General features: G+C 38.8%; 1 protein-coding gene across 2 annotated transcripts; it reads right to left on the bottom strand.

Moving 5' to 3' along the window:
- Positions 1 to 668: 668 nt before the first annotated feature.
- SGTB (small glutamine rich tetratricopeptide repeat containing beta) lies at positions 669 to 25,783 on the bottom strand. 2 transcript variants are annotated; one of them, XM_037372869.1, is made up of 11 exons: positions 25,654 to 25,783; positions 24,312 to 24,438; positions 19,208 to 19,311; positions 18,359 to 18,428; positions 13,533 to 13,632; positions 11,205 to 11,309; positions 8,237 to 8,375; positions 8,087 to 8,149; positions 5,912 to 5,949; positions 5,581 to 5,664; positions 669 to 4,152 (listed from the first exon to the last, which is right to left on the bottom strand). In XM_037372869.1, exons 2-11 carry the CDS (start codon positions 24,409 to 24,411, stop codon positions 4,041 to 4,043), a joined length of 915 nt encoding a protein of 304 aa, XP_037228766.1. In that variant the 5' UTR covers positions 24,412 to 24,438; positions 25,654 to 25,783; the 3' UTR covers positions 669 to 4,040. The 2 variants fall into 2 exon arrangements, with proteins under 2 accessions (XP_037228766.1, XP_037228767.1); XM_037372870.1 differs by lacking the exon at positions 25,654 to 25,783 and adding an exon at positions 25,025 to 25,182.
- Positions 25,784 to 25,816: the final 33 nt, after the last annotated feature.

Below are 25,816 nucleotides of genomic sequence, written 5' to 3'. Positions count from 1 at the left end.
CCTACTTCAATGCTGGTGGCATGTCTACTAAACTAGGTAGTTTAACTACTCATATATCTCAGCTACCACATTGGCACTTAGCAACCTCAGTTTCTGTTTTTTTACTTAAGGCCGCCTTGTGTTTAAAACCTTTAATGCAGGAGCGGGCTGGAAACTAGGACCATGCGTGGCAATCAGTTAGCTGAGGGGAATGTGCTCGAGCTTGTCTAGACAACAATCAACATGATACAGAGCACAAGGGAGTGGGGGAGGGATGGCGCCAAGGAAAGGTAACACCTTGCTGTTAATTGATGGTAGTTAACCACCAATCGGGGATTGCCTAGTATGCAAGGCTTAGCTTCAAGAACCAATCTGTTTAGAACGCGCAGCTTCTGAAAGTGTATATAAACTCGTGCTTCTGTACAATAAATTGACATTTGCTTGCATCAAGCTGCGTCCCGTCTCTTCATTCGCCACACTTTACATGTGGATTTCAATTTATAAAAATTGGATAAATTTAGAACCAGCTTAATAAATTGAGGCAATAAGTCCCTACAGGAAAAAAACCAACAAACTATATCCTGCACATCTAAGAAAATGCAGAATAACCAACATAAATAAACATGTATTATGCAGTTTACCTGTTACTGTAGGTACATCAGCAAACTAAAACAGTAAACCCACAACTATCCAGACAAAAAAAGTAAATAACTTTATTTATAATCTGTTTTCAAGTTAAACTTACACAAGTTGAAGGAGATGTAACCATATGGTAATAAGAGGTAGGAGAGATACAGAAATGGTAGACAAGTTCCATTTTACTAGTATGACATTCTGTAGCCCTAAACGGCGTTATGAATCCCAAGGTGCAGACTTTAGTTCTTTCTCAGTATGCATGAGTGATTTTACTTTGTACTTGTTACAAAACTGAAAGTGCAACTGCAACAATTTCTAAGCTGAATATTTCATTAGGTCTGTTGTATAATTAGGCATAGTTAGAAGAATATACTTCCATGCAAGCAGGTTACAGGAGTTTACAATTAAGAGTGCAAAACATTTTCTTCTCTAACAATTATCACACTTACGCTGATAGAACAGTAATGACACAAAACCTATTAGGTATTAAATGCATATTTGCTCAGTTAAATAATAAACTGCAATTGACCTTAAATTAAAGCAGTATTTATGGGCATAGTGGCTTACTACTTGATCTAGGAGGATGAAAAATTTTAGTGCAAAATAAAGTGCAGTTTTTACACAGGAAGAGATCCCATCCTCACCCTGTGACTAAGATATAGTATGACTGTGAAACAATCTAGCCTATTCAAGGCAAAATACTTTAGCATAAATGATCCCTCTGTTCCTGGTTTCAATGGAAAAGCATGTAATGACAATTCCTGTTATTGGTTTCACTGTTTTTTATTTAGGCTATAAAGCCTTTTCTGTTAATATACAAGCAGCAAAGAACATTTGCAAGTTAAGTATTGTGCCATTTGTAGCACATTCCTTAAGGGTTAGCTTATGCCATCAGTATTTTTAATAAATACTCTGGTTACATATCTGTCCTGGAACAAAACCTAGACATGACAATATTGTAGTATGTGAAATGAAAGTTACCACTCAATAAAGATTATTTCAAGAGTAGTTTTCAGATAACTCACCAAAGCTTCATCCCATTTAATCTTGGGGATAGTTCTCCCATAAATCCAGTAATCTATAGGGCTTGTACTTGACAGTACAACTTCTACAGCCAGTCTTTGAATATTATCAAATTTTTGTAGTTTGTAAGGAGATCTCGAGAGGATCTTGACACTTTGTCTTAAAAGTAGAAAAAAAAAAAAAGTAGAAGAAAGGTACCGACCACATGAAGACTGCCATCATACAGTAAGGATAAACTGAGTGAGACAGATACTGCAGTGCTTTGCACTCCACTCTGGATTTCAGAGTTCTCCTTACTGAAGTCAGTAAAACTTGCTTTGAACAGTTGAAAATATGGAAGAGAATTAAGGGGAATGGGGAAGTTTTAACAAGAGAAATACCAGGAGCAATATTTCTCTGCTGACACAACACACTACTACAAGCAGTGTTTGTACAGTAGTTGTAGCCCCTCTACAGCCTGCATTGATCTTTCTTTTAAGTTGTATCCAGTACTGTTACATGTAACTCAACTTAAGTAGCAGTTTTCTTGAACGGATTAGATTCAGGATCTGAGGTACCTCTGAAAAAAAGGTCCTGTTAAGTATTTTCTTTGTCATGAGGTGCTATATCAGAAGCTGTTACTTGGAAATCTATTTAATGTAAAGCTTAAGTATCTTTACAGCCTCAAAAAGGCAGCTACAGCAGCCATATAGAGAAACTAAAAAAGCATTTTAATGCTGCGTATGGGCAAGCTCTATTGAATAAAGTATGAAATGTCTTCAAAGTTGTTTAAGTTGCTCTGTTAAGCTTTACCTCTTTATTCAACAGGTGGTAATACGTATTTCCTATTTTTTTGTTTTCTCCGAGTCTTTTCTTCTTGGATCAGCTGCATTTCTCCCCCATTTTAATAAGGGAAAAATCATACGATAGATGTGCAACTAGCATATGTTAGTCAAGTATGTGACTTAACACAAAATTTGTGTTTGCTTCTATCAGAAGTGCTCTTTTTTGACCACAAGGTAAATCAGATATAAAGCCTGAAGTCTAGGAGTTCCTCTGTATTTCTCCATTTTGGAGTCTGTTACTACTCTACCACATGCCTTCTCCAGTCTTACTGGCCAGCAGAGATCACATTGTCTTAGGAATCAAAGCAGGCTCCTCAAATTAGTTTGGATATACAAAGAAGAACTGTGAGCGCTGAGAACCTCCCTGGAGTAAAAACAAGTGTGCCTTGTACCAGAAAGCAGTGTGAACAGTAAGCAGAATAAAAAAACCACAACATAATAAAAATACAGAAGAGTAGTGGTCTCTGAAAGAGTAAGATTAACTGAGCAAGAAAAGGTGGGGTTAAGAACAGAAATACCATAGAGTGAAAAAAAAAAAAATTAACTTGGCCATATATAACCATCACTTAATATAGACATGTGTGGTGAAAATTAAAAAAACATAATTGTTTAAACCATTGATTTATCACACAGGAATAGAAAAAGAATCCTTTCTGAGGCAGTTATTTTTTGATCAATTTTCAGTACTAGTTATCTGTACAGTCACAGGATCAGTTTTAGCTTATTACAGTTAAGAATTTTAAGCTTATATTAAATACTGCATACATATGGAATGTAATACAGTTTGCCACGCCTAGGAAAATAGTGCCATAATGCTGACCTCCAGGGCTACCGTCATGATTTGAGGGTATACATGGCAGTAGAAAAGCCTAAAACTTCTTAATGCTTTTTCCTATCCCAAGCTGAGTCACACTTTAATTTATGTGTATTATTCTGCTCAGGATTAGTGTCTTCTCTTTTCCTACAGTTTGTGATACTCCTTCATATGCACTTATCTCCCTCCTTCCTGCCCAATGAAGTTGAAAAATATTTCAAAGTTACCCATGACAGCCCCTCCACAGACTTAAAGAAACAGACTTTTCAAGCAGTAGGTTTAAGTCACACTCTATACTCCAACACCAATTTATGGGCATTATAAAGGGGGCATATCAGATGGGCCTGTTGCTTCAGTATTTGACAGGGAGTCAGCCATAACGATTTTCTCCATAACAATAAATGCCTTTTGCACTGGGATTTTAGAATTAAACTGTTAGGCATGATCAGCCCACTACAAAACTCCTCCCTACTCAGTAGCCCTGGAGATCAATCTAATGCACATACTGAAAATTACTTGTACTTAGGGATTTTAATAGAACACCTATTTAGTGTATTAATTTTCAGAGGAGTAACTATACATAAACGATATGTTCCAAGTTATGTGCAATAGATCTGTTTAACAGATTTATTCTTGTTTTCAAACACGCACAAAGAGTTTTCTGTCTTCTATTCAAGCAGAAGAGTTACAACGGTGCTTTTGCTACTAACTATGGTATGCATTTTAGGGTTATATACCATTCCAATTCACATGCTTCCTTTAAGTCAGGAATGCTCTTCAGTGCTGCCACTGAAAGATCTGCTCCGGACATGATTTCTCAGTTGCTCTATGAGCTCTGGATTCTGCTGCTGTATCTGTTGTGCAAACTGCTGCCCCCTGTGTCGAACAGTTTTAAGATCAACATGTGAAAAAAACCTGACAAGCAGCATTTATAAGAAAACAGGATATCCCAATACAACTGAAAGGTGCATTATATGCAAGTTAAGATTAAAGATAACATTGTAAGACTATGCAGGAAAGCTGTAGCATTATGACTTTATCTAGGTAAAGTCTCTCCAGACAGGATTATCAGCTTTTCATTTTCACTCTTTAGGACTACTACTTAGTAACACTAAGGAAAAAGCATTACTATACTCAGTAAACTAAAATTTAGCAACAAATCTGCTGCAGTGATTTGCTCCCTTTTTTTGGAGAGGATCTATTGTAGTTGTTTAAGATTACCACTCTTGTAGCTGGAGTGCAGCCTTATATTAGTTTCTCCAGAAACACACTGTGCTGCTGCTGACTTGTACTTATGAGCAAGACATCATTAGTAGAAAGTAGGCATACAATTATGTCTTGTATGACTGAAATAATGACAGATCCATCTCCATAAGAACTGTAGCTTAAAGAGTTAAATTAATAGGTAAGATTAATTCCATGTAAAAGATAAGCATAACACTGGTTTACCAGAAAAAGCAAGTAAATCATACTGCTTTGTGAACAGCCTGGCAAGGCTTCTCTGTAACTTCTGCATTTTGCCCAAGTAGCAGATTATCAAGACTCCTTTAAACCACAGTGCAGGTTGAAGGAGAGCCACCATTTTCACAGATCTAGGTGTAGCACATGGTTTTTGTGAAAACAGCCCTTGATTTTGTGAGGTCCCATTCCTGTCTGTGTATACATGTATATACACATACAGTTTTTGCCCTAAAGGCGCAAAACTTAAAAATAGGTTGAAACTGGCTAGAATGCTGAAATAAAGTAAAATTGTATGCCCTTCAAGAGGTCTTGTCATATAAGGAAATAGTATGTTTTTGTGCAGACTTTTCCCAGATGGATTACTGTTGCGCTATAAAAGCTTTGGATCCTGTTTTCCTGAGCTGCTCCTCATGATACTGAGTTCCTTGAAGCCTTCCTCAGCTAAATGGAGGGATGCCAGAGCAGAATTTGTTGCAACCTGTGCTAAGTAAATCTGTAGCTTTTCTAACTAGTGTCTGGGATGTCAGGTAGTAAATATCAACACAATTTGAAAGCACCTGTACTTAAGATTTAGAGAGGCATTTTCACTAAGTGGCATTTAGAAGGTAAACGGTCAATGAGAACCAGAAAGTGAAACTGAGCACGAAGTTCAGTCATTCCAGTTGATGGAAATGTACAAAGCAAGCAAACAAGATAGTGGAAAGTAAGTTCTCAGTTTTAATAATAATCAGGCATACAATGAGGATAGGCCACAGTATAACTGGCTTGACACTATCCCTTTTAAACAGATGTTGCACAATGATGCTTCTACAAATGTAACAGAACTATACGATTCTTACTTACGCATGGATCAGGCTGGACAAATCTGACAGGCCACCAACACCTGCAGCAGGGCCACCAATGGCGTTTGACATCATCCCCGACATCCTGGAACAGTTAGCACAGTGTTGGCATTAGGGTATGCAGGAACCTTTACAGTAAGCAATAAACAAAAGTTCCTTCTTTGAATTGCTGGGAGGAAATAAACTGCAAGAGGAAAAACCTGCAGTAGTTTTACATACAGTAAGCAAAAATAAAATTACATTTTCAGGAATACAGCGCTATCCACCTTTTCTCTTATTAATTCAAACCCCTAAAGAGACTTGTTGTAATGATGCTCCATTTTAATACTTACAATTGTTGAACTTGAGGATTCTGCATTAAGCTTGCTGCCTAGAATAGACAATATATAGGTGAAATTATAACACATTTACTACTTAGGTATCACTGTGGAAACTCTGAGAAAAAAACCACCCAAACCCACATGCTGTATTCTTTGTTTTATCTAAGACTTCACCTAGGTTTATGTGCACAGAGGTGCATGGTCCCCAGCAAGACCAGTTATTAGACCAACACTGCTTCAAGGATATGAAGCTGAGACGATTTGTTACATGTTAGATAAAAAACAGTGGTTGCCGAGTCAGACATGAAAAACAAGACTACAATAAACATGAAAACCCAGTACCAGAAAACTAAAAAAAAACCCTAAAAAAACCAAACCCCAAAACCAAACCCCTAAAAAACCCAACACATACTGGGAGAAAAAAACCCACAACTTCCAAAGACAAAGGTTTTCTGTTGGGCTTTTTGGAAAAAGGTCTGTATTTTGTTGATTCCTGGCTTGGATAAATCAGTTTTGCAGCTACTGTTACTACTAGGTATAAACTGTTAACATTAAAGCCACAAAATATTGCAGAGTAAACCCGTGTGTGAACTTGCTTTGTGGCATGCTTTTGTGGTAACATGTACGTTCTGTGGTAACTGCCTATCTTCTTACTTTGTAGTAACTGTAAGTTCATTTAAATTTCTCATTCATAAGAGACCTCAAAAATTATATTGTGTTTACCACAGTGTAAGCCTGTATACAGACAGATACTATAGAATAAACCAGGGGATGTTTTAAAGTTAGTAACATAATTCCTACAGACATCAGTGTCTGTATGAACACAAGATCAACAGACACAATGCAGTATCTGCTTATTCACTTTCTTATTAAATGTACTACAAAAATCAAATATGTACAATATTCATTTTATGATCAATATATGTCTACATAGATATATCAAAAATAAACCAACTCTTATTCTTGAGTCTACAGTTGGCTATAAAATGCCACATTCGGGTCAGTTCTATGGGTAATACAGGATTTTTTGTCTTTCTTCCATCGGTAACAAGTCTGATCTAGGTTAGGGGCCCAAAATGGAGAGTAGAAGTAACCATCTTGAGGTCAGACAGTGAGTCAGGTTTTTTTCTTAAAGACAAAAACTACGCCACAGGAAAATAATTATTTTGTTCCTGGCTGAATGCCCTGTGTTCTATCCACTTGACCAGGCATCTTCTGGAAATAAAGGAAAAAATCCTTTCCCCATAGTTAGCTCCATATTGAAGAGTACATCTTTTGTCTCTGAACAGATGCAGACTGAGTCATGTGGCCAATGCAGTGGTACACAGAGTTCCAGTGCCATTTAATTACTAAAGCCATCAGAGAACGCACTCGGTTCTTCCTTGCCTACCATCTCTGCTATTGTGACCATAGTATCAGACCAGATGTATTGATCTCTCTTGCATACAGTGCACTTTTACACCGAAGCACCGACTGAAACATCCTGTCTTAATGAAGCTACCAGAGGGGCAGTAAACTTTTAACTGAGTTGTCAAAGGAAATAAGTATTTTTTGCATTTTTTCTCTAAATTCCATTCTTCAAAGTTAATTAATACCATTTAGCTAAGAAAGCGGTGCCTGGAGAAAAACTACAGAGGGACAAAGCCACCATTTGCCATTGTACTGGAAGTAAAGGAATGCACTATATGTTATTTATATTCATTGTCTGCACATGGCATGAAGTTTTGTGCACTTAAGGATGTCAGTGATAATTTGACAGAGTAAGAACAGAAGGGTCTCTTAGGTAGTTCTCGCCAAGCAGAGTTACTTTAGTCTTGGGAAGACCGCATCTGAATCAACTGCTATTCACTTCAGAGGTGACTTCTTTGTGTTTGTTAACTGCTACATGTAGAACAGAAATTTTCACCATGCTGTTGACAAGTGCCATCTACAAAACCAGCGTAGCTAATCTATGCATGTTGTTGTTCATAAGTAAGATAGAATCAATTGGAAATAAAGACAGGCATTATAGGAGATTTCTGCTTCGCTTCTTGTTTTCAGTGCAAAATGACTTAGAAAATTTAAATTCAGTATAATGAAATCATTGTAGTCATAAAAAGCGTTAAAATTACTTGAGCTATTAAACAAGAGTTGTTCTTAGAACTTCATTTTTAAAACAGTATAATGTAAAGCTTGAAATACACTCACCATGCTAATGAAGGCAGGATTGTTTATCAAGCTTGCCATGTCAAAACTCAGTCCAGTTCCAGTCTACAAACAAATTGCAATTGAAGATAAGCTTACCTACAAAATCCCAGTTAAAACTATTGTAAATAAATAGATACGGAGCTAACTTACAGGACTGGACATGTCTCTTAGTTTCTGTTCTGCTATTTTCAAATTTGATTTATAAGAATCATTCTCTGGATCAAGATCCAGTGCTTTTTGGTAACTGGTAACTGCTTCTTCATATTTATTCACTGAGGTCAGAGCCAACCTAATGTGAAATAAAGAAATCCTGGGTAGAACATAAATTACCATCAAAAGATAATGATACCTTCTGTTCTAAGTAAAACAGCATCTCACAACTAATTTTTAGCTTGAACACTAAGTTAAAGCTTCTACTGGTTAGTGTAAGCACTTGTTTTTGCAGAAGAGATGATCCCTCAAGAACTCATCTTGCATTGTCTGTTCCATATATATACAAGTTTCATTAAAAGCTCCTTGGTATCATCAAGTGATTTAGTCTGTATTTGAAAGCACAACTGGATCCAACATCTGTGACTTTTTGCATAAGCTCAGGAATTCCTCTTAAGTATTTCCTCCAGTCCTTCCAAAAGATTATTCAGATAGATAGCATGGGTAAGTAGGGCAAAGATACCCTTAATGTGAGTTCTGCAGCTTCAAGAAACCCAATACTGGAACCACAAATTTCAGCATAATAGATTTTTGTCTTCGGATCAGCACAAGGTTCTCCTTACAGATCTTTTACTTCAACAGCTTGACAATGGATTCTACAGGATAGCAGCAACATTCCTAAGGTACTGTAAAAAACCCTTGATTCAGGGAAATCTGCTTAATGTTTTGAAAAAGATTCTTCTCCAGCAGCTCAGGACAGCACAGGACAAATCTACTACTTTTGAAACATTATTTGCTTTCAAATTTAAAACATCATCTTTCTTCGAGCTATTCCAGAAGTCCACCTGGTTGCAGTTTCAAGTCTGTCTGCTTCTACTGTATTTTCAATTTATGCCAGCCACAAAACTAAACTGACTTTCTCTACATTTTGTGAAAGATCTGTGTAACTTACATTCACTATTTAGTACTCCAGGCTCTCTTTGGTATATCCTACACAGGCCATTGCTACACAGACTGGGTTGATAAGCCTGTGCTAATGCCCACTAACAGACCTTAGTCTTTTAACTCAGGCAAGAGAGCTGAGTGCGTTAGATACATCAGTCACAGTCATCACTCTCGGTGATGATGAGCTCAGTAACAGTATGAAACTCCAGGAGCTTCCAACAATGCTCCTTGAGGAATCCATGTAGTATCGATGCTTTCTCTCTTAACACCGTTACTCCCGTAAAAAAAACCACCAACATTCCCCTTTTGGCCTATTGACTTGACAGAATAGTTTCTGACCAGACAAGAAATGCAATTTGGCATTGCTGTGTCGCAATTGCATTTTTTTACAAGGAAAGTATGTAAAATTCTGTTTCTTGGAACACAGCACAAGTCAGAAGAGCAGGCAGCAGTTTCCTTGCTCACAATTCCTACCCAGACAAGTGCCCTCTCAGGGTCATGCTGGAAGTATTACTTTAACTATCTACCTGGCTCCCATCTGTGCATATTTCTGTGGCACTTCTGTATCTTTCTGTGACATGTAAAGAGTTTCTGTCAAATCTTGAGAAAAACTGATATGCCAGCATAATGCAATCAGAAAACACAGCTTTGTCATATAGACTTTTTTCTGCACTTGTTTTATTCAGTTATTACTAAGCAAGCACTGTTTCCTCATTCAGCCTATGCCAAAAATATTACCATATCCATCTGCTGAGTTAACAATGGCTTGTAGCTCAAAATATATCCTCTATGAAAACAACCAGACAATCAAAAAGAGAAGCTTTATTGCCTGAGAATGATCCCACTTACATTGTGTATCAAAAGGCACACTGGTTTTACACCCAGAACTCTAAAATAACCTACAATTTCCAGTTAAATCAGCCTGTAGCTTCCCTCCATTTCACTGAAATCAGGCAATCTTGGATTGTGCTATATGAAGAAACAATCTGAAGAGAGTCAAATAGGACAAAACCAATTCAATATTCCCTAAAGTTTCAAAGTGAGTGAATTATCTTAAAAGCCAGTCAGGCTACATTTGTATTAGTAAAACTGTACCACTGAAAGTTTTCAAGTGATAGAATTCCATCATATTTGGTCTTAAATAAATGCCCCTTGCCATGGTTTTGTCCCAGGCCAACAAGCATTATCCCAGACAATTTTGGGGCATGGTTCAGAATTTAATACCAGCCAACATAATTTAGCAATAGGCAGTTTGGATGTGGCCGCTCCACACTACAAACTAGATTTTAATACCATGGACACAGGCCATTTTGTGCCAGCTGAAGCATTTTTTGATTTACTAGTGTAGATATAACCTCAGAAGCCTTATGCAGCATTCAGCCCACACCCACAATATGTTTGATTATTGCAAATGCAAAGCTACACATCCTGGAAGAATGGCTCTTCACTCAAGTAGGTATCTCATTCAGAGCATTCCTGACACTTTTTTCAGAGAGCACTTAATCAGACCCATTGCCAAAAGAGGCTATACAGTTAATCTCTCAGACATGACTGAGAAAAACTGCCAAAGGTACATGGCTTAGGCTTGCTAAAACATCTATTTCCAAAGACCTATTGAACAGAAAAGTTAAGCCTCTGTTCCTGCTAGAGTGAAGCCCCAATACTTTTTTATAATTCTCTCTAACAGCATCATTAACACACTGTTCCATCTGCAGAATGTTGGTTATTCATAACTAGGTAGGAGGTAGAAAAAATACATCATAACTTTCTAAACTAAATCTGCAAAGTTGATAAACTGAAAGAAAAAAAATGCAAAATGATGAAATCTGATATGAAAATGCTGAGATCAACCACAATCAAAAACTTGAAGCTGACAGCCTCATAGGGTCCTCTCCAAAGAATTGCTACATTTTCAGAATAAGAATGTCAGCTAAATAAAACAACCTAGCTCCACTTATTTCAGAAAATCTACGGTGATTTACACTTGGGTCTTCAGTGTTTACTCAGATTTGTATTAGCTTACCCCATTCTCCCATATGCTTTGCTGTACTTTGGGTCTATTGCTATGGCACTCTCACAATCCTTTATTGCTTCGCTGTAGTTGTTGAGCTTACTTTGAGCAGCAGCCCTAAGAGGAAGATGGGAGGGAAGTGAGACACCTTTGTCAGAAAAACAATAAAAGGAAAAAAACCCAAGCTTAGATATTTACATGTCCATGACTAACTTCAGACACGTTTAATGTTACTGACTAAAGTCACTATTTAGGTAATGCCTCAGCTTTCCTCAAATCAAGTAGGACAAGCTCATGTTCTGAATTAAGTATGTGCTTCAGTCCATTGCTAGACTAGTGCTTTTGAGAACATGCACTCCCCTTTGAGGACACAAAAGATAAATAGTTCTTATGTTTTAGAACCAGCATATGACTATACATAAAATACATCATAAATCCTATTACAAGTAACACTCTGAAGTAATAACTTACATAAAATCATTGTTTAAGCAGATATTTTTTATACAGTTAGCATTTTCTAGCAAAAAGTACTGTTTTATTGCCATTCAGAGGAATGCTGTGGTTTTTCGCTGCTCAGTTTTTCATCCAGCAGCTCATGCTTGCAACATAAATCAGGGTAACATTTCTCAATAATCTCGGAATTACTACACTACAATTGCATCTCTATACAAGACAAATACTAAGGGCTGAAGACCTTTATACAACAATATTAGAGACTTGCCCAAATTAAAAAGGACATTGGAACAGGTTAATAATTGAAATTTCCCATGCTTAATCTCCATGTGTTTGAACAAAAAATGTTTTCTCCATATTTACAAAAAATTTATATGGGCAGTTAAAACTTCTAGGGCATCTCAGGTCTCTCTTTTTCTCGCTGGTGTGAGTAAAAAGCAATACTGTTGAAGGCAATACATCTCCACTGCTCCCAAACTAGCTTAAGAAAGATAAGAATAAGGCCTATGTTTATTCAAATACTGCATTACTCCAGGCAACTGCCTGTCTTTTTAAATAACTTCATACAATACTGTGGTTACTGACATCAAGATTAATTTTGGTCCTCAGAAATGTGGTATGTGATGACACAGCACACAGAGTGAAGTATTTCTGCTTTTGCTGATTACAGACTTGGTGCTTAAGCCCATGCTACTAAGGAAACTTTCAGTGATTTTGGAAGGCTTTTGAATCTGGTCTTATATTTCCATTTTATACCTAAAATCACTTATGTGATAACTTTTCTCAAGGAAAATAAATGATTCACACTTTGAACTGCCATCTGAAAGATGTAAAATAAGTAAACTGCGTTTTCTTTCTCTTTATGCTTGCCATGAAACACTGAATCTTTCACTTGTATTTATCACAAACTAAATTCTGCAGTAATGGAAGCACAGCTCAAAAATAGAAAAATCCACTGGGTATAGTGCCACAGGGCCAGAATGACAACAAGTCAAGATATCCTTCTGGTAACAGGGGCACTGACGAGTGTAGAGCAGAGTGGCTCCAGAGCAGGGGTCCTCAAACTGTTTAACCAGGGGGCTGGCGCGCGGATGCAGTGGCAGGCAGTCATGTGCGGCTGCTTGGTTTCCCCCCCCAACACCCAGCGGGGGTGGGGCAGGGGGGTCTGTAAATACTGGGGGCCGGACTGAGGGCCCTGGGGGTCGTACCCGACCCCTGGGCCGTAGTTTGAGGACCCCTGCTCTAAAGGCAGGCTGCTTCCAGCAGGCTCACAGACTATACTGCCTTTGCTCTTATGCTGGTCTTCTGGGTAGTATACTGAAAGAGCATACTTCTGCTGCTGGGTTAACATGCACTTCCAGACTTCACATGCTCCCATGTCACTGTGTCTTCACTATGAAACTTCACAATGAAACTAACAGCAGCAGCCTTGTTATTTTTCAAGAGGTCATGCATAAAATGCTGTGTATTTATACAACGCTTAAAATCTCCAAAGTGGTATTCCTACAATGATATTTTTTCCAGGGAAAGTCCGTATTAGGGGAGATAGAGATGGCAGCTGAGTCACTAGAACATCAGAAAAAAAGGCTCTTACTACTCTCAACTGGGAAGCACAGCCTATGTTATGATTTAATATAGACAATTTAACTCACAAAAATCTGATCTTAAGTGTTACAAGTAATTTGAAAGCCCGTATCACACCTTTCACTGATAGAGATACACTGAATGAGCTCACTTCCACTTTGGATCTTTTGTAAATTTAACATGATATATTTTTAAATAGTGGGGGTTTCATATTGTCGTGCTGTTTTGATCTACTTTACAATTTATCTTTGAATAACGTTAATGAAGTTTGGGAATGAAGACTGTGTATTGTTTTTATTTTACCTGTTGCAGTAATAGACTGCATTGTTTGGGTCCAGTTCTATAGCTCTAGTATAACAATCCACTGCAGCACCATAATTTTCTTCTTTCATATGATTATTACCTGAAATACATTATAAAAAGCTCTTTAGTGGTTAAAAGAAACAGTGCTGTGTATGAAAGATACAGAGCACATTACAGCATCTATATATGGTAGTTACGATTGCATTTTAATAATTTGAATAAAATTGCCATGGAATAATGCACATAAAAATATCTACTATGTCCATAAAGTTTATTATGTACGTTGTAGTCCACCCCATAAACTTTCCCCTTCTCATTTTGCTATTTTAAACTTTCCAGGTAGTTTCTGCTGTTAAGCAAAGATCACTTTGTTGAGAAGTGTAATTGTAATTGCAGTTCCACTCTAATATAGATTCATCAGTCTTAACTGTCTTTGCAAGCCTTGTAATCCAAAAGGCTGCATGTTGATTCCTTTTTGATCTTACTTTCTCACATATCCCAACAACTTGCTTTTAACTGTTCATATAACATGGAAAATCAAAAGCAAAACTAAGCACTTTTCTGAAGCTACAGAACTCAATCGTTAAGATAATGAGAAGTATGTACAGCACAGGCAATCTAAAATGATTCAGAAGAAATATTTCTCAGCAACAAACCTCAGAACTTCTACTCTATAACAAAGTTTCATATTTCATATTTTTAATGTCCAGTGAAAAAACAGAAAAATACAATTTTCTATGGAAAGAAAATTCTAAAGTAAGGTCTTTCAAAACAAATGATATCTTATTCATTCTTTCTTCACCAACACAGAGCAGTCCCAGTACTTTCTTTCCTTCCCAATCACAAAGTAGTAGATAAAAAGTCCTAGTACAGAGTGTCCAAGCCTAAGATTGTCCCTGGTTCTGCAACTGCAGATCTTTGGACTGCTAGATCACACAGAAGCACTGCTTTCCCAGAAATGTCAAGAAATTACCAGGAAAGTTATAGACTTTCACTGACTTCCTTGTATTTTGGCAAAATATTTCAACTCTCTCCCAAAATAAGCAAGAGAAGGGATAAGTCAACAGGTTTCTATAGACCACAGACTGGCTGGGGTTGGAAGGGACCTCTGGAGATCATCTAGTGCAACCCCCTGCTAAAGCAGGCTCACCTACAGCAGGTTATACAGTCGCATCCAGGCAGGTTTTGAATCTCCAGAGAAGGAGACTCCACAGCCTCTCTGGGCAGCCTGTTCCAGGGCACGGTCACCCTCAAGGTAAGGACGTTCTACCTCATATTCAGGTGGAACTTCCTGTGTTGCAGTTTGTGCCCGTTGCCCCTTGTCCTGTCACTGGGCACCACTGAAAAAAGCCTGGCCCCAGCCTCTTCACACTCGCCCTTAAGATATTTGTAGACATTGATAAGATCCCCTCCCAGTCTCCTCTTCTCCAGGCGAAGCAGGCCCAGGTCCCCCAGCCTTTCCTCAGAAGGGAGATGCTCTAGCCCCCTCACCATCTCTGTAGCCCTCTGCTAGACCCTCTCCAGTAGTTGTTCCCTGTCCCTCTTGAACTGGGGCCCCCAGCAATGGACACAGCACTCCAGGTGCTGCCTCACCAGGGCAGAGCAGAGGGGGAGGATCACCTCCCTCGATCTGCTGGCCACGCTCCTCCTGATCCCCCCACGATCCCACTGGCCACCTTGGCCACAGGGCACACTGCTGGCTCATGGGCACCTTGCTGTGCTCCAGCACTCCCAGGCCCTTCTCCGCAGAGCTGCCTTCCAGCAGGTCAGCCCCAGCCTGTGCTGGTGCGTGGGGTTGTCCCTGCCCAGGTGCAGGACCCTACACTTGCCTCTGCTGAACTTCATCAGGTTCCTCCCCTCAACTCTCCAGCCTGTCCAGGTCTCGCTGAATGGCAGCGCAGCCTGCTGGGGTATCAGCCCCTGATCCCAGCTCTGTATCATCAGCAAACCTGCCGAGGGGACACTCAGTCCCTTCATCCAGCTCACTGATGAGTAAGCTGACCAGGACTGGACCCAGTACTGACCCCTGGGGAACACCATGAGCTACAGGCCTCCAGCCAGACTCTGCACTGCTGATCACAACCCTCTGAGCTCTGCTGTTCAGCCAGTTCTCCATCCACCTCACAGGAAAAGCTCAGTGCAACATTTTGCCTCCGACAGAAAGCAAACCACTGTGAAGCAAGCAGTCCTAGGTGCCTGTACTAACTGAAAACAACTATACTTGTTGTGAACATGGAGAGCTTAATAAACAAAACTGGATTTAAGTAACTAAGTATCATCAAAGTAATACAAAATCACCTCTTCCAAATAGTGATATACTAGACTTACGGTCAGCAATCCTTGTCAGTGGGAAAGCAAACTGAAACTGTAATTGCATGTCTACCTTCAACATATACACAGAATGTAACCATATGTGTCTCACTTCAACAGGCCCACTATCTACACATCTTTCCTTTGATCTAAAGCAAAGGTCTGTACACTAAATACTGTTACCAGATGAAAGACTTGCAAGTTATCTGCGCTCAACAAGATTGCAGCAGTTAACCTTTCTCTAAAACAAAACCGCCATCGACTATCAAAGTTAGAATTTTCCATACTGCTCTGACCTAAGGATGACTTGGGGTACAGGGCTAAACTGGAGTTAGTATCAGTGGGCACCTTTTTTGCACTCTCTCTCCAGATCTAAACTGGCTAAAGGAAAACAGAAGAATAGCCAGACCCACAATTTCTGCTGAGATTAAGCAATTCAGGACAAAAGGAAAAGCAACAGTAATATTTTATTTTAATGCCAGACAAAAGTTCTTAAAAAAACAAACCACAAATGGTTATACTTTTGAATGTGTGCCCTCTATAATGAAAATACTACCTATTGTTACAGTTTATACTGTGGTAACACACAGATCTTTTCCGGCCAAGCCACTGTTATACTATACAAACCTGAACATAATCTGTGCTCTTACATAGCTTACATTAAGCCAAAGTGTCAAGTGATACGCAAGGGTAGGCAAGTAAATTCAAGTATTTACAAGTCTGGAGGGTACATTACTTCCTGGTTTTATAGCAACCAATAAAGAAAATTCAGCAATCTGATTTTATTTTGCCATTCATTGCCCAATTTCTACAAATCCTAGGACTAATTTAAGAGCTGAAGTGGAGCAGGCTGGTGGCTACAAAGGTAAGGGAAGTTATGTTGGTAAGGTACGATAGAAATGAGGAAATGGCATAGTTATAGAATCACATTATTACAGAAGATACAGGTCAAATGGACTTCCCCAAGTTATTGAATTTATCTCCCTAACTCAAGGCAGAAGATACTCATAACTGAAAAGAATGATAGTCGTGATAGATATTACATGTGTGAAAATGAGGAGGATTAATGACAGATCAGCATTAGAAAACAAGACAGGCAGTTTTGATTTTATTATGGGAAATTAACGAGAGGTATTTCAAGCAGTTCCAAACTACTTACTAATGCCCTGATAGCTGACACTTTAAATGGCCCTTTGTCTAAGTTTAGACCCTTCCAGTTTTTTCAGACATGGAATTGCTTTAGTAATGCCACACACAAACTAACACATAGCACACTTTAATTTCATTTCCTCAGTCCTGTGGACTGCCAGATGAAAAGACAGTCACAGATTTAAAACAGGCATTGCTCTAACACCTACACCTGGGAAGCGCTGAATATCTCTACAGTCCAATAACTATAGTGAGTGCTACAGGTACTCTTCACTTTCCATGAGCTGACAGTTAAGAGACAGCAAAATGAAAAGCCAGCATGTACTGCATGGTACATTACAACCTACAAACTAATTTTCGCTTGGGACCTAACTTTGTTTGAACTCTTATCCTTAGAACTGAAGAGCTAATGAGAAACTTCAACAATTAGGAAAACTTACTTTCAGAGGTGGTAACAGACTGCATTCATGACTACAGATGACCAGCTTTAAGATAACGGACATGGAACTCATTCTCAAAAACCCTAGAACTTTTTCCACATCATTATCCTGAATTTTTTGAGAGGATTACATCTGCCTTGCAATTAGAAACTTAATTTTTTCTATAAAACTCAAATATCTTAAAATCTAACGGGTCATAAAAAATATGATCTATAAAGCATCAATCCACCTGATAACATTTCATATCAGTTATCAGTGCTACACGCCTTTATTTTCTTCCCTTTCTTTATAATAAATGGATTATAAACGAAATGGATTCCTTCTTGAGTAGCATTAGTGAAGACTTCTACAGTACAGCTGCTTTTCCTCACATAACAGCAGTAACACCTATCAAAGGGAAAATATACAACTGGCTTTTCTGCAGTTTTTATAGAGCACACAAAATATTTCCCATATGTGAAATAACCCTAGTAATTTCACAAGGATTTTTCTACTGGCTTCAGCTGGGTCAGCTTTTAACCAATGTTTTAATATTCAGCTAGTACATAATCTGACAACAAACAGCCTTTTCAATATAAAGTAGAAACTTGTATACCAATTCCATGGACAAACAGAAATCTACAGTATACTGAACAATAACTGTTCATTCCTTAAAGCTTCTACTACTCAGGAACATTGCCCTGGACTTCACATGTTACCCCTTAGTTCTTAAGCAACCTCCTGAGCAAGGGAGAGAATAGACTATTTTCTTAAACCCCAGATGGAGCAAATCACTTAGCCCTCTTACAACACAACAATCACCAGAGAATACAAGCTGAAGTTTTTGTGCAGGGTGTGTATTGCCCCACTGCTATACTATCACTACCCATGCTAACTCAAAAATCTTACTAAAAGCATAAGATGTTTATTCCTATGTTTATTACAAACCTTCATCCTTCAGTTGGTCAGCCTTTTCAACATCCTCTGGTAAAGAATCTGAGAGAGGCAGCATGTCATTCTGTATGTAAATAAATCCAAGATTTTTTTCATTAAAATTTAAGCCCTGATTTTATTAAAAACTTCTTTCATTCTGGGCAGCATTGTATCAACAAGCAATCAGATTTTCTGTAGTGCACAGGAAGTATGAAAGAACTAAACATCATTAAATACCCTTAGAAGAGAAAGATAGCTTGCCTTCTACTACTAAAAAAACCTTACGGCTCACCACACATTTTAAGGAAGTCAAGGGGAAGAGAGCTGATACATTTCTACAGTCTTGATTTTCTTAGTTCTGACTTTCCTATTTGCCACCCTGGTGGTTCCTGTGCCTCCTGTACTGGGGATTCCAAATAACACGTATTATTAGCACACATTTTTAAAGTTCCCATTTTAAGGTTGGTGTTCATGGACATATTTTTAAAACTGAACAACTAAGTTATTTCCAGAAGGGAATGAGAAGCATCAACAAACTACGAATGAACTCAAGCACTTCGCAGATATTTATCCCTAGGAACTACAAAATGCTTACCTGAAGGATAAATTTTTTCAAGTGAGAATGAGACATCCAGTGCATAGTAATTTTCTGTATGGAATTATCCTTGTCTAGCTGAAGTCAGTTCTTCCCACTGCCCCAAAAGATTCTTATTCTGAAAGCTTCTATGGAAATGTCATTTTTTTCATGTTTTCCTTAAGTTTCCATGATGTCTTGACCTATACAGCACTTTAGGGTTGTGTATACAATATAAAATCTTAGCACATATTCACAGAGTAACTCTAGAATCTAAATTAAATTCTTACCTTGTGAAAAGAATTTGTGAACATTTCTATCAAATGCTGTGGAGGTGCAAGATGAGTATCTTCCAGGTTAATCTTAAAGACAGTCTCCAAACACTGAATTGCAACTTACAAGGAAGAAGAAAACAATAAAAAACTCACTAGTTTCTCAACAGAAGTGTAATTTCACTAATTCATTTATAAAGCTGTGATTCACATCCTTATTCAGCTAGTAAAAGCAGGTCTTTGGAACATAAAGAGAGATGACTTTATCCCCACAGAACTGACTTGCTGAAAAATGGCATAAGCTACACAGAATCCATACATATTTCAGCCATTATTCTTAAACCAATTTAAAACTTTTATTTCAATCATTTAGTATCTTTTTTCAAAACATAAAAATATTAGTATTTAACAAAAGCACCACAATTTGTAATACAACTATGCATGTGTCACATGCCTCACCGCAAAACACCACAACTGCCACATATTTGTGTGCCATAACAGTTGGAAGAATATGGCTCACCCTTTACGGTAAAGAATAAATGCAAGATACTTATTACTCCTTACCTTTTTCTAGAACAGGATATATTAATGTGAAGACACTGTTTATTAGTAAAATGCTTCATTAATCACAAGCCTTTATCCTATTTTTTTTAAAAAAAATATCTGCACTATCCTTTCACATGTTCTGTTGTGTAAAGAATAAACAACCCTCCCAAACCTCCAATAATGCAAATACACTCACAATAAGTAATTCTACAAAAAAAGTAGATCCAAATACCTAACTTAAGTTTTCAATGTGCTCACATGTTTTTAGACAAAAGAAGATAAATTATTATATACAATTCATATAGATATATGTATTCTGTTAATCATAGTATCTCAAATTCTATCATTTTCCCTATCATCTTGGGAATCTAGTTTTTTATTAAAGTATATCATCTAAATGTTTTAGACTGAAAACTGAGGAGGAACAAAGAAGCAAAGCCTAGTTTGAAGAGAAAAATTACTTTTTTAACTCGAACTATAGATAACCAAGAGTAGCTGAATTCACATTAAGGATCAGTAAAACCTGAATCTTAGAATTTAAATTTAATTTCAGTCCAATATCAATAAAATAAATATAATTTGAATTCTTATTTACATTATAATGAACCTGAACCCTGTCACAAAATTAAAGAAGTAAAATTACTGAAAGTTAATGACAGTACCACCAACATGAGGACCCTGTTTTCTACATCACAACTGGGAGAAAAGCAGAAGTAGACTTGTAAACTGAATAGTAAAACCTGGAAGACGTCATTTCTCAGAAAACTCTGATAACATAGAATAGACATTATTCAGAAGGAGTCAAGTGTGATACAAAATTAATGTTAATAACATGCAACAATTTAATACTTTGCTAAATATGCACTCAACTTGTGCCTATAACCTATAAATGCTAAAAATGTATCAATTTGCCAGGTTCTAAATTACCCAATAAGAGTGCTGAAACATTTGGGTTAAAGTATTTTGTCTACTGATATGTAGAAAAACTTAATTCTTGTAAAGCAAGCACTCATGCTGAATTCTGAATTATATGTTAATAATACTTATTACCAAGCCTATCATAAAATCAGTGGAACTGCATATCTTGTTTTTCCTTATATAAGTTCATAGGAAGCCACTTGCCATAGTATACTTACCAATTTTCCCCTCGAACTTATTTTGACCTAAAGGCGTTCCCTTTCCTGAATGCCTCACCTCATTTGTAGTTTTGTATCAATTTCAAATACAAATCCTTCCTTTATCCTTCTCAAGGCATTAAAACTGCGAGAACAAACTCTCTCATACAGGAGATTCCTGCAAAGTGCAGCAGTGCAAATTATGCTTAAACAAAACAATTCTGAGTATGGTATTATTACTGGTAAGCACTTCCATGAAATAATCAGTTGTTACAGTGAACTCCCACAGTTATCTTTTAACTGAAAAATGGAGTTTATAACCCTTACAATCTTATCTATCACAGGTATAACAAAATTAGGATCTCTTACGGGATGAATCCATAGATTAGAATAATAACCACTAGTTAACATGCAAGTCAACAGTAGAAACCTGTGTAAAAATAAACATAGCCAAACCAGAAACTTTTCCAAATCAGAAGGTGTACTAAGTTGTGACAAGACCAACAAACTAACTTGTTTTAATGTGACATAAAAACCTGACCCCAGTAAAATCAAAGGACTGAAGATTTGGTTTTGTCTGAAAAGTATTTCAAGAGACTAGACTGCCAGCATCTCACTAACCCATTACCAAAGTGCAGCACTGTCAACTGCTGCAAGCTCAATATCATCAGTAAGTTGGGAAAGACTTGCGGTACCACATGAGCTATTAATCTAAGTTTTTTCCTGTGTCTGATTTCCAAATCAGGCCAAAGTTATATGTTCTCCCTATTATCTCCATCATCACACACACTTTCAGAGGCCTACACAGTTGCTGAAGCTTGTGCTGACCACCTTGCAAACCAGTACAGATACCTCCCTCCCTGCTGAACAGCTGGGACTCACACAAACACCTACTACCTGACAAGAGCACTTGGGCTATGCTGGAGCCCAGCTCAGCATCCCCAGTGTCACATAGCTCCAGATTTTTTTGCTGTCCAAGCACAAGTTGCAAGCAACATCAAGGCATCATAGCAGATATGAGGGATATTGATCACTGAATAATCAACATTAATTGGGCTGTTAAGGTCCATTTAGTACTTGGTGTCATCTTGCTTCAGATTACACAATAAGGCTCCCCATCTCCAGCATTACATGCATCCCTTGCCTTAAGGGATGCATTCCACTGTTTTGAAAACACTGCCTTAGAGAAATTCATAGCAGTACATTGATCTTAGAAGTAAGAAAAAAAATAAAGCCTTGTGCATGTTGTAGTGAGTTTCTGCTTTAATCCCACAGAAACAGGTGCTATAGACAAGAAATAAAAAAGAAAAAGAAACTGTAAACAGGAAAGAGAAATAACTGCCATAATATACACTGTCTAAAATGTAACCTGGAAGAAGTTTCTAGTTCACAGAACAGAGTTGAATATTTAACTACCAGAAATCTGGACCGCTGCTCTAGATCCTAAGTTACAGGAGAGTATATTTCTACAGTCTACCTTCCAGTTAGTCTGCTTTCTCAAAACAAGGCATTTTTATTCATCATGCAAGTACAAAATCCCTACAGGAAATTTACACTACCATTGACATTGCTATATGATTCAAACATACAGAATGCAGGTTATCAATATAAATGGGGTTTGAATACATGCTAGACTTCTACTGATAAAGTCTCAATTTTATTTGTAATGTTCTAACTCCTTGTGTGTTTTGTGGGGCACGGGAAGTGTTTAAATCACTTCCTGGCATAGACACTTAATCATACAGTGTTTTATTTTTTCAGAGGCACCAAGTAGATACACAAGGTACCAACGAAAAACATCAGTCAAATTTTTTCATCCCTTATACCTCCATCTAACATTAAACATTTCAGTGGGTGGGATTTGGGCTACTGCTACTCCACATGCACTAAAGATTATTTTGCACAACTAAAACAAGCCAATTATTCAGAATGCCCATCTCCTATCCTTTAACACATTGCATATGGTACCATGCTTTTGGCAGGGTACAGCTTTAAAATTAGGATTCCATATCTGTATTAAAATGGTAAATTTTGTATCACCATTTAAGCACAGCTGAGGTTTTACAATATTTTTTGTTCAGAAAACAGAATCTTAAAACTGATTCTTTTGTATTGACATTGGCTAAGGCTGGTCTAAGACAGGTTGTCAGGTAAATTTTCAGATATAACCCACTGTTTATCAGTTTTATTATAAAAGCAAAAGGAGAACTCTTCATCTCTCATTACGTGAGTTCAAAAAACATTCCTTTCTTTCATAGCTGAACATCATCATAACCCAATTCAGGTTAAATTCATAGATGACTACCACTTTTCAAATGTACAAAATGCTCCAGTTTCTGATGTAAAACAAAATCTTTTGGCAGTATCCTTTGAATATCACAATACAAATGTCTCTTTCTTGCTTAGTGAACAACTACACTGTAAAACCAATAGACACTGGAAGGAAGCACACCCCAGGTTTATCTTTTTAAGTTTATGCCTCTGAGAAGCAGGACTTGACTTGCACCTCAGGGAAGGCTACTCTCTACACCGCAGACTGCGGATAACTCAGTGATCAACTGCCTGGATGTTGTTTATTGCACTGCTGGTCTTAGACTTCACTCTCTTGCTTCCAAATTCCTCCTCTGGCTGAGTGTTACAACCAAAGACTTCCTGAAGCAGTGCAGAGGTCTTTTAAATAGACACTACGAAAAGTTCACTGCAGAATTAAGACTTTTTGTTCCTCTCTGGCTTAATTCTACATTGTGATACCACCCGCTATGATGTCTCCAGGAATTAGGGAAAAGGAATAAGAGCAGTATGAAGGAGAAAGACAGACACTATGAAGTTACAAAGACTTAATGAATGTGTGTCAAAAGAGGAATACACACAGAAGTCGCTCTTTCTGTAGCTACGTCTACAGATAGATACACCTGGATGTATAATAAAAACTATACCGTACTGAAAATGAATTCACTACCGGGCACTGTTTGGAATCATTATTCAGGTGAAAAAGAAATGCAAAGCATTTATTTTATCATGACTTCTTCCCATATACCAAAACCAATATATGGTAATTGTTTTACTTCCTCCATGGCCAGCACAGCTACTATCAGACACAAAATGCAGAAAGAAACCAAACATAAAAGTAAAGAGAAAAGGAATCAGCAGGCAAAAATCTGTGGGACACGTACACAATCATTACCATAGTCTGCACTGTAGCAGTGCTTAACTTGTGATTCAAAATATCTGTTGCTTAAGGTAGTACACATGTTGTAACTTTAGAACATTTTAAAAATGAGAGATGTTTTAAAATTAATAATCTCAGAAACATTAAGATCATGATCTTCTTCACAGATAATATTTGGTGGCAGTTTCAGTTAGGTCACTGCAGTTACTTTCTATGATAAAATACATCTAGCAATTTAATACATGTGTAGGTATTATACATGCATATATATATTAGCACCTTTATCACTTACCTTCCAAGCTTTCTTGCTCATCTGGAGTGAAAGTATCCATCTGACTCTGCTCTCTCAAGAAATGGATGACTGCATAAACCAAGCGTTTGACTGATGACATCTTGAAATTAGTGAGTTTCTCCTATGTCTTAAAAACAACAGGTTCTCTCACTTCAGAAAAACGAATGCCTAGGGTATTCCAACCTCCCATGACCCCAGTGAAAAGTACACACAATAGACTGAAAAATTACCCTTCACCAGAAAGCCCAGTAAAGTGATTCCTTGAAACAAGTGGTTAAATTGTATGGATTAGGGAGAAGTCCTACAATCATCTCCTCTAACTATCAGTAAAAGAGCACAGATTTCCTCAAGGTTAATTCCTGTGGGAGAGTTCACTGAGTCTAAAATAATTTAGTAACTTACCATTTTTATTTTTTTCTAGTTCAGATTTTATTTCTAAGACATACGTGCTTGGAAGCTGGGGCACATGCTGAAGTCAAAATCAATTTAAAAGCCACAACAATAAACATAATAACGTAAAGAAGCACACTTCAATAAAAGGTATTCTATGACACTGTGCTGCTGAACGGTTTATATTCACTTTGGACAAAAAAACTGGAACACTGTGACCACAGTGCACACTTGTGATCAGTGACACTACCGGCTCAGTCTGATCTGCATTCAGCATCAGTTGGGAGTTACATAACTCCAAGGAAATTTTAGTTCCAACTTACCAAGTTATTTTTCCTTAAACCACCACGATTTTAAAGGGCACAACCTCGCCCAGTCGCCAGGGAAGCCGGTGGAAAGGGCGTTAAACGAACGGGAAGACCAGGGCCAGCCCTCGCTACGTTCCTTCCCCCTACAACCCCCGAGCAAACCGACGTGCCGCCAAGCCAGGCCGAGCAGCCGCCGCCGTAGGGACGGGGCAGAGGCGGCTCCCCGCGGGACGGCTGCCGGGGACGCACCGCGGCGGCGCCCGCCGTACCCGGGCTCCCGCACGGGAGAGCCGCCGGCTCGCCCCGCCAGGCCGGCAGCGCGGGGTCCCGCCGGACGGGGCGCGCCCCCACGGGCACGGCCAGGGGCCGCGAACCCCGCCCGTGCCCCGCGGCAGGCCCGGGCCGCTCGCTCAGGCCCGAAGGACAGGGCTGCCGCGCACAAGCGGGCGCCCCGCCGCTGGCGAGCCCCCCTCGGCACCTCCGTGGACGGTGGCCGCGCCGCCCGGCCCCTCCCGCCGCCTCGGGCCCACCGAACGCACGGACGGAGCCCGCCCCGCCACCCCCGAGCGCCGGGGACGCGGGGCTCCGGGCGGGCGGCGCGCAGCCTCCCCGCCCCCGCCACAGGGACAGGGCATCGCCCTTACCGTGCGAGCCGCGGCGCGCCCGGCTTCCAACGCCGTCCCCGCCGCCGTCCGCGCCGCCGCCGGGTGGGAAGGGACAAGGGGCGTGAGGGCGGGTGCGCGCGCCGCCGCGGCGCGAGGGAGAAAGCGGAAGGGGGAGGCGCGCGGGCTGCTCGGTCGGTAGCGG

Source organism: Falco rusticolus, chromosome Z (assembly GCF_015220075.1).
Source record: "Falco rusticolus isolate bFalRus1 chromosome Z, bFalRus1.pri, whole genome shotgun sequence".
In the NCBI taxonomy this organism is placed as follows: Eukaryota; Metazoa; Chordata; class Aves; order Falconiformes; family Falconidae; genus Falco; species Falco rusticolus.
This window is presented reverse-complemented; position numbering and strand designations above follow the sequence as displayed.

Bases quoted from the DNA above. Each gene is read 5' to 3' on its own strand.
- SGTB (XM_037372869.1), bottom strand. From the start codon at position 24,411: ATGTCATCAGTCAAACGCTTGGTTTATGCAGTCATCCATTTCTTGAGA. The intron at 11,310-13,532 runs GTAAAATAAAAA...TCTTCCTCTTAG, and splicing joins GCAGTCTATTACTGCAACAG to GGCTGCTGCTCAAAGTAAGC. The intron at 5,665-5,911 runs GTAAGTATTAAA...TAACTGTTCCAG, and splicing joins AATCCTCAAGTTCAACAATT to GATGTCGGGGATGATGTCAA.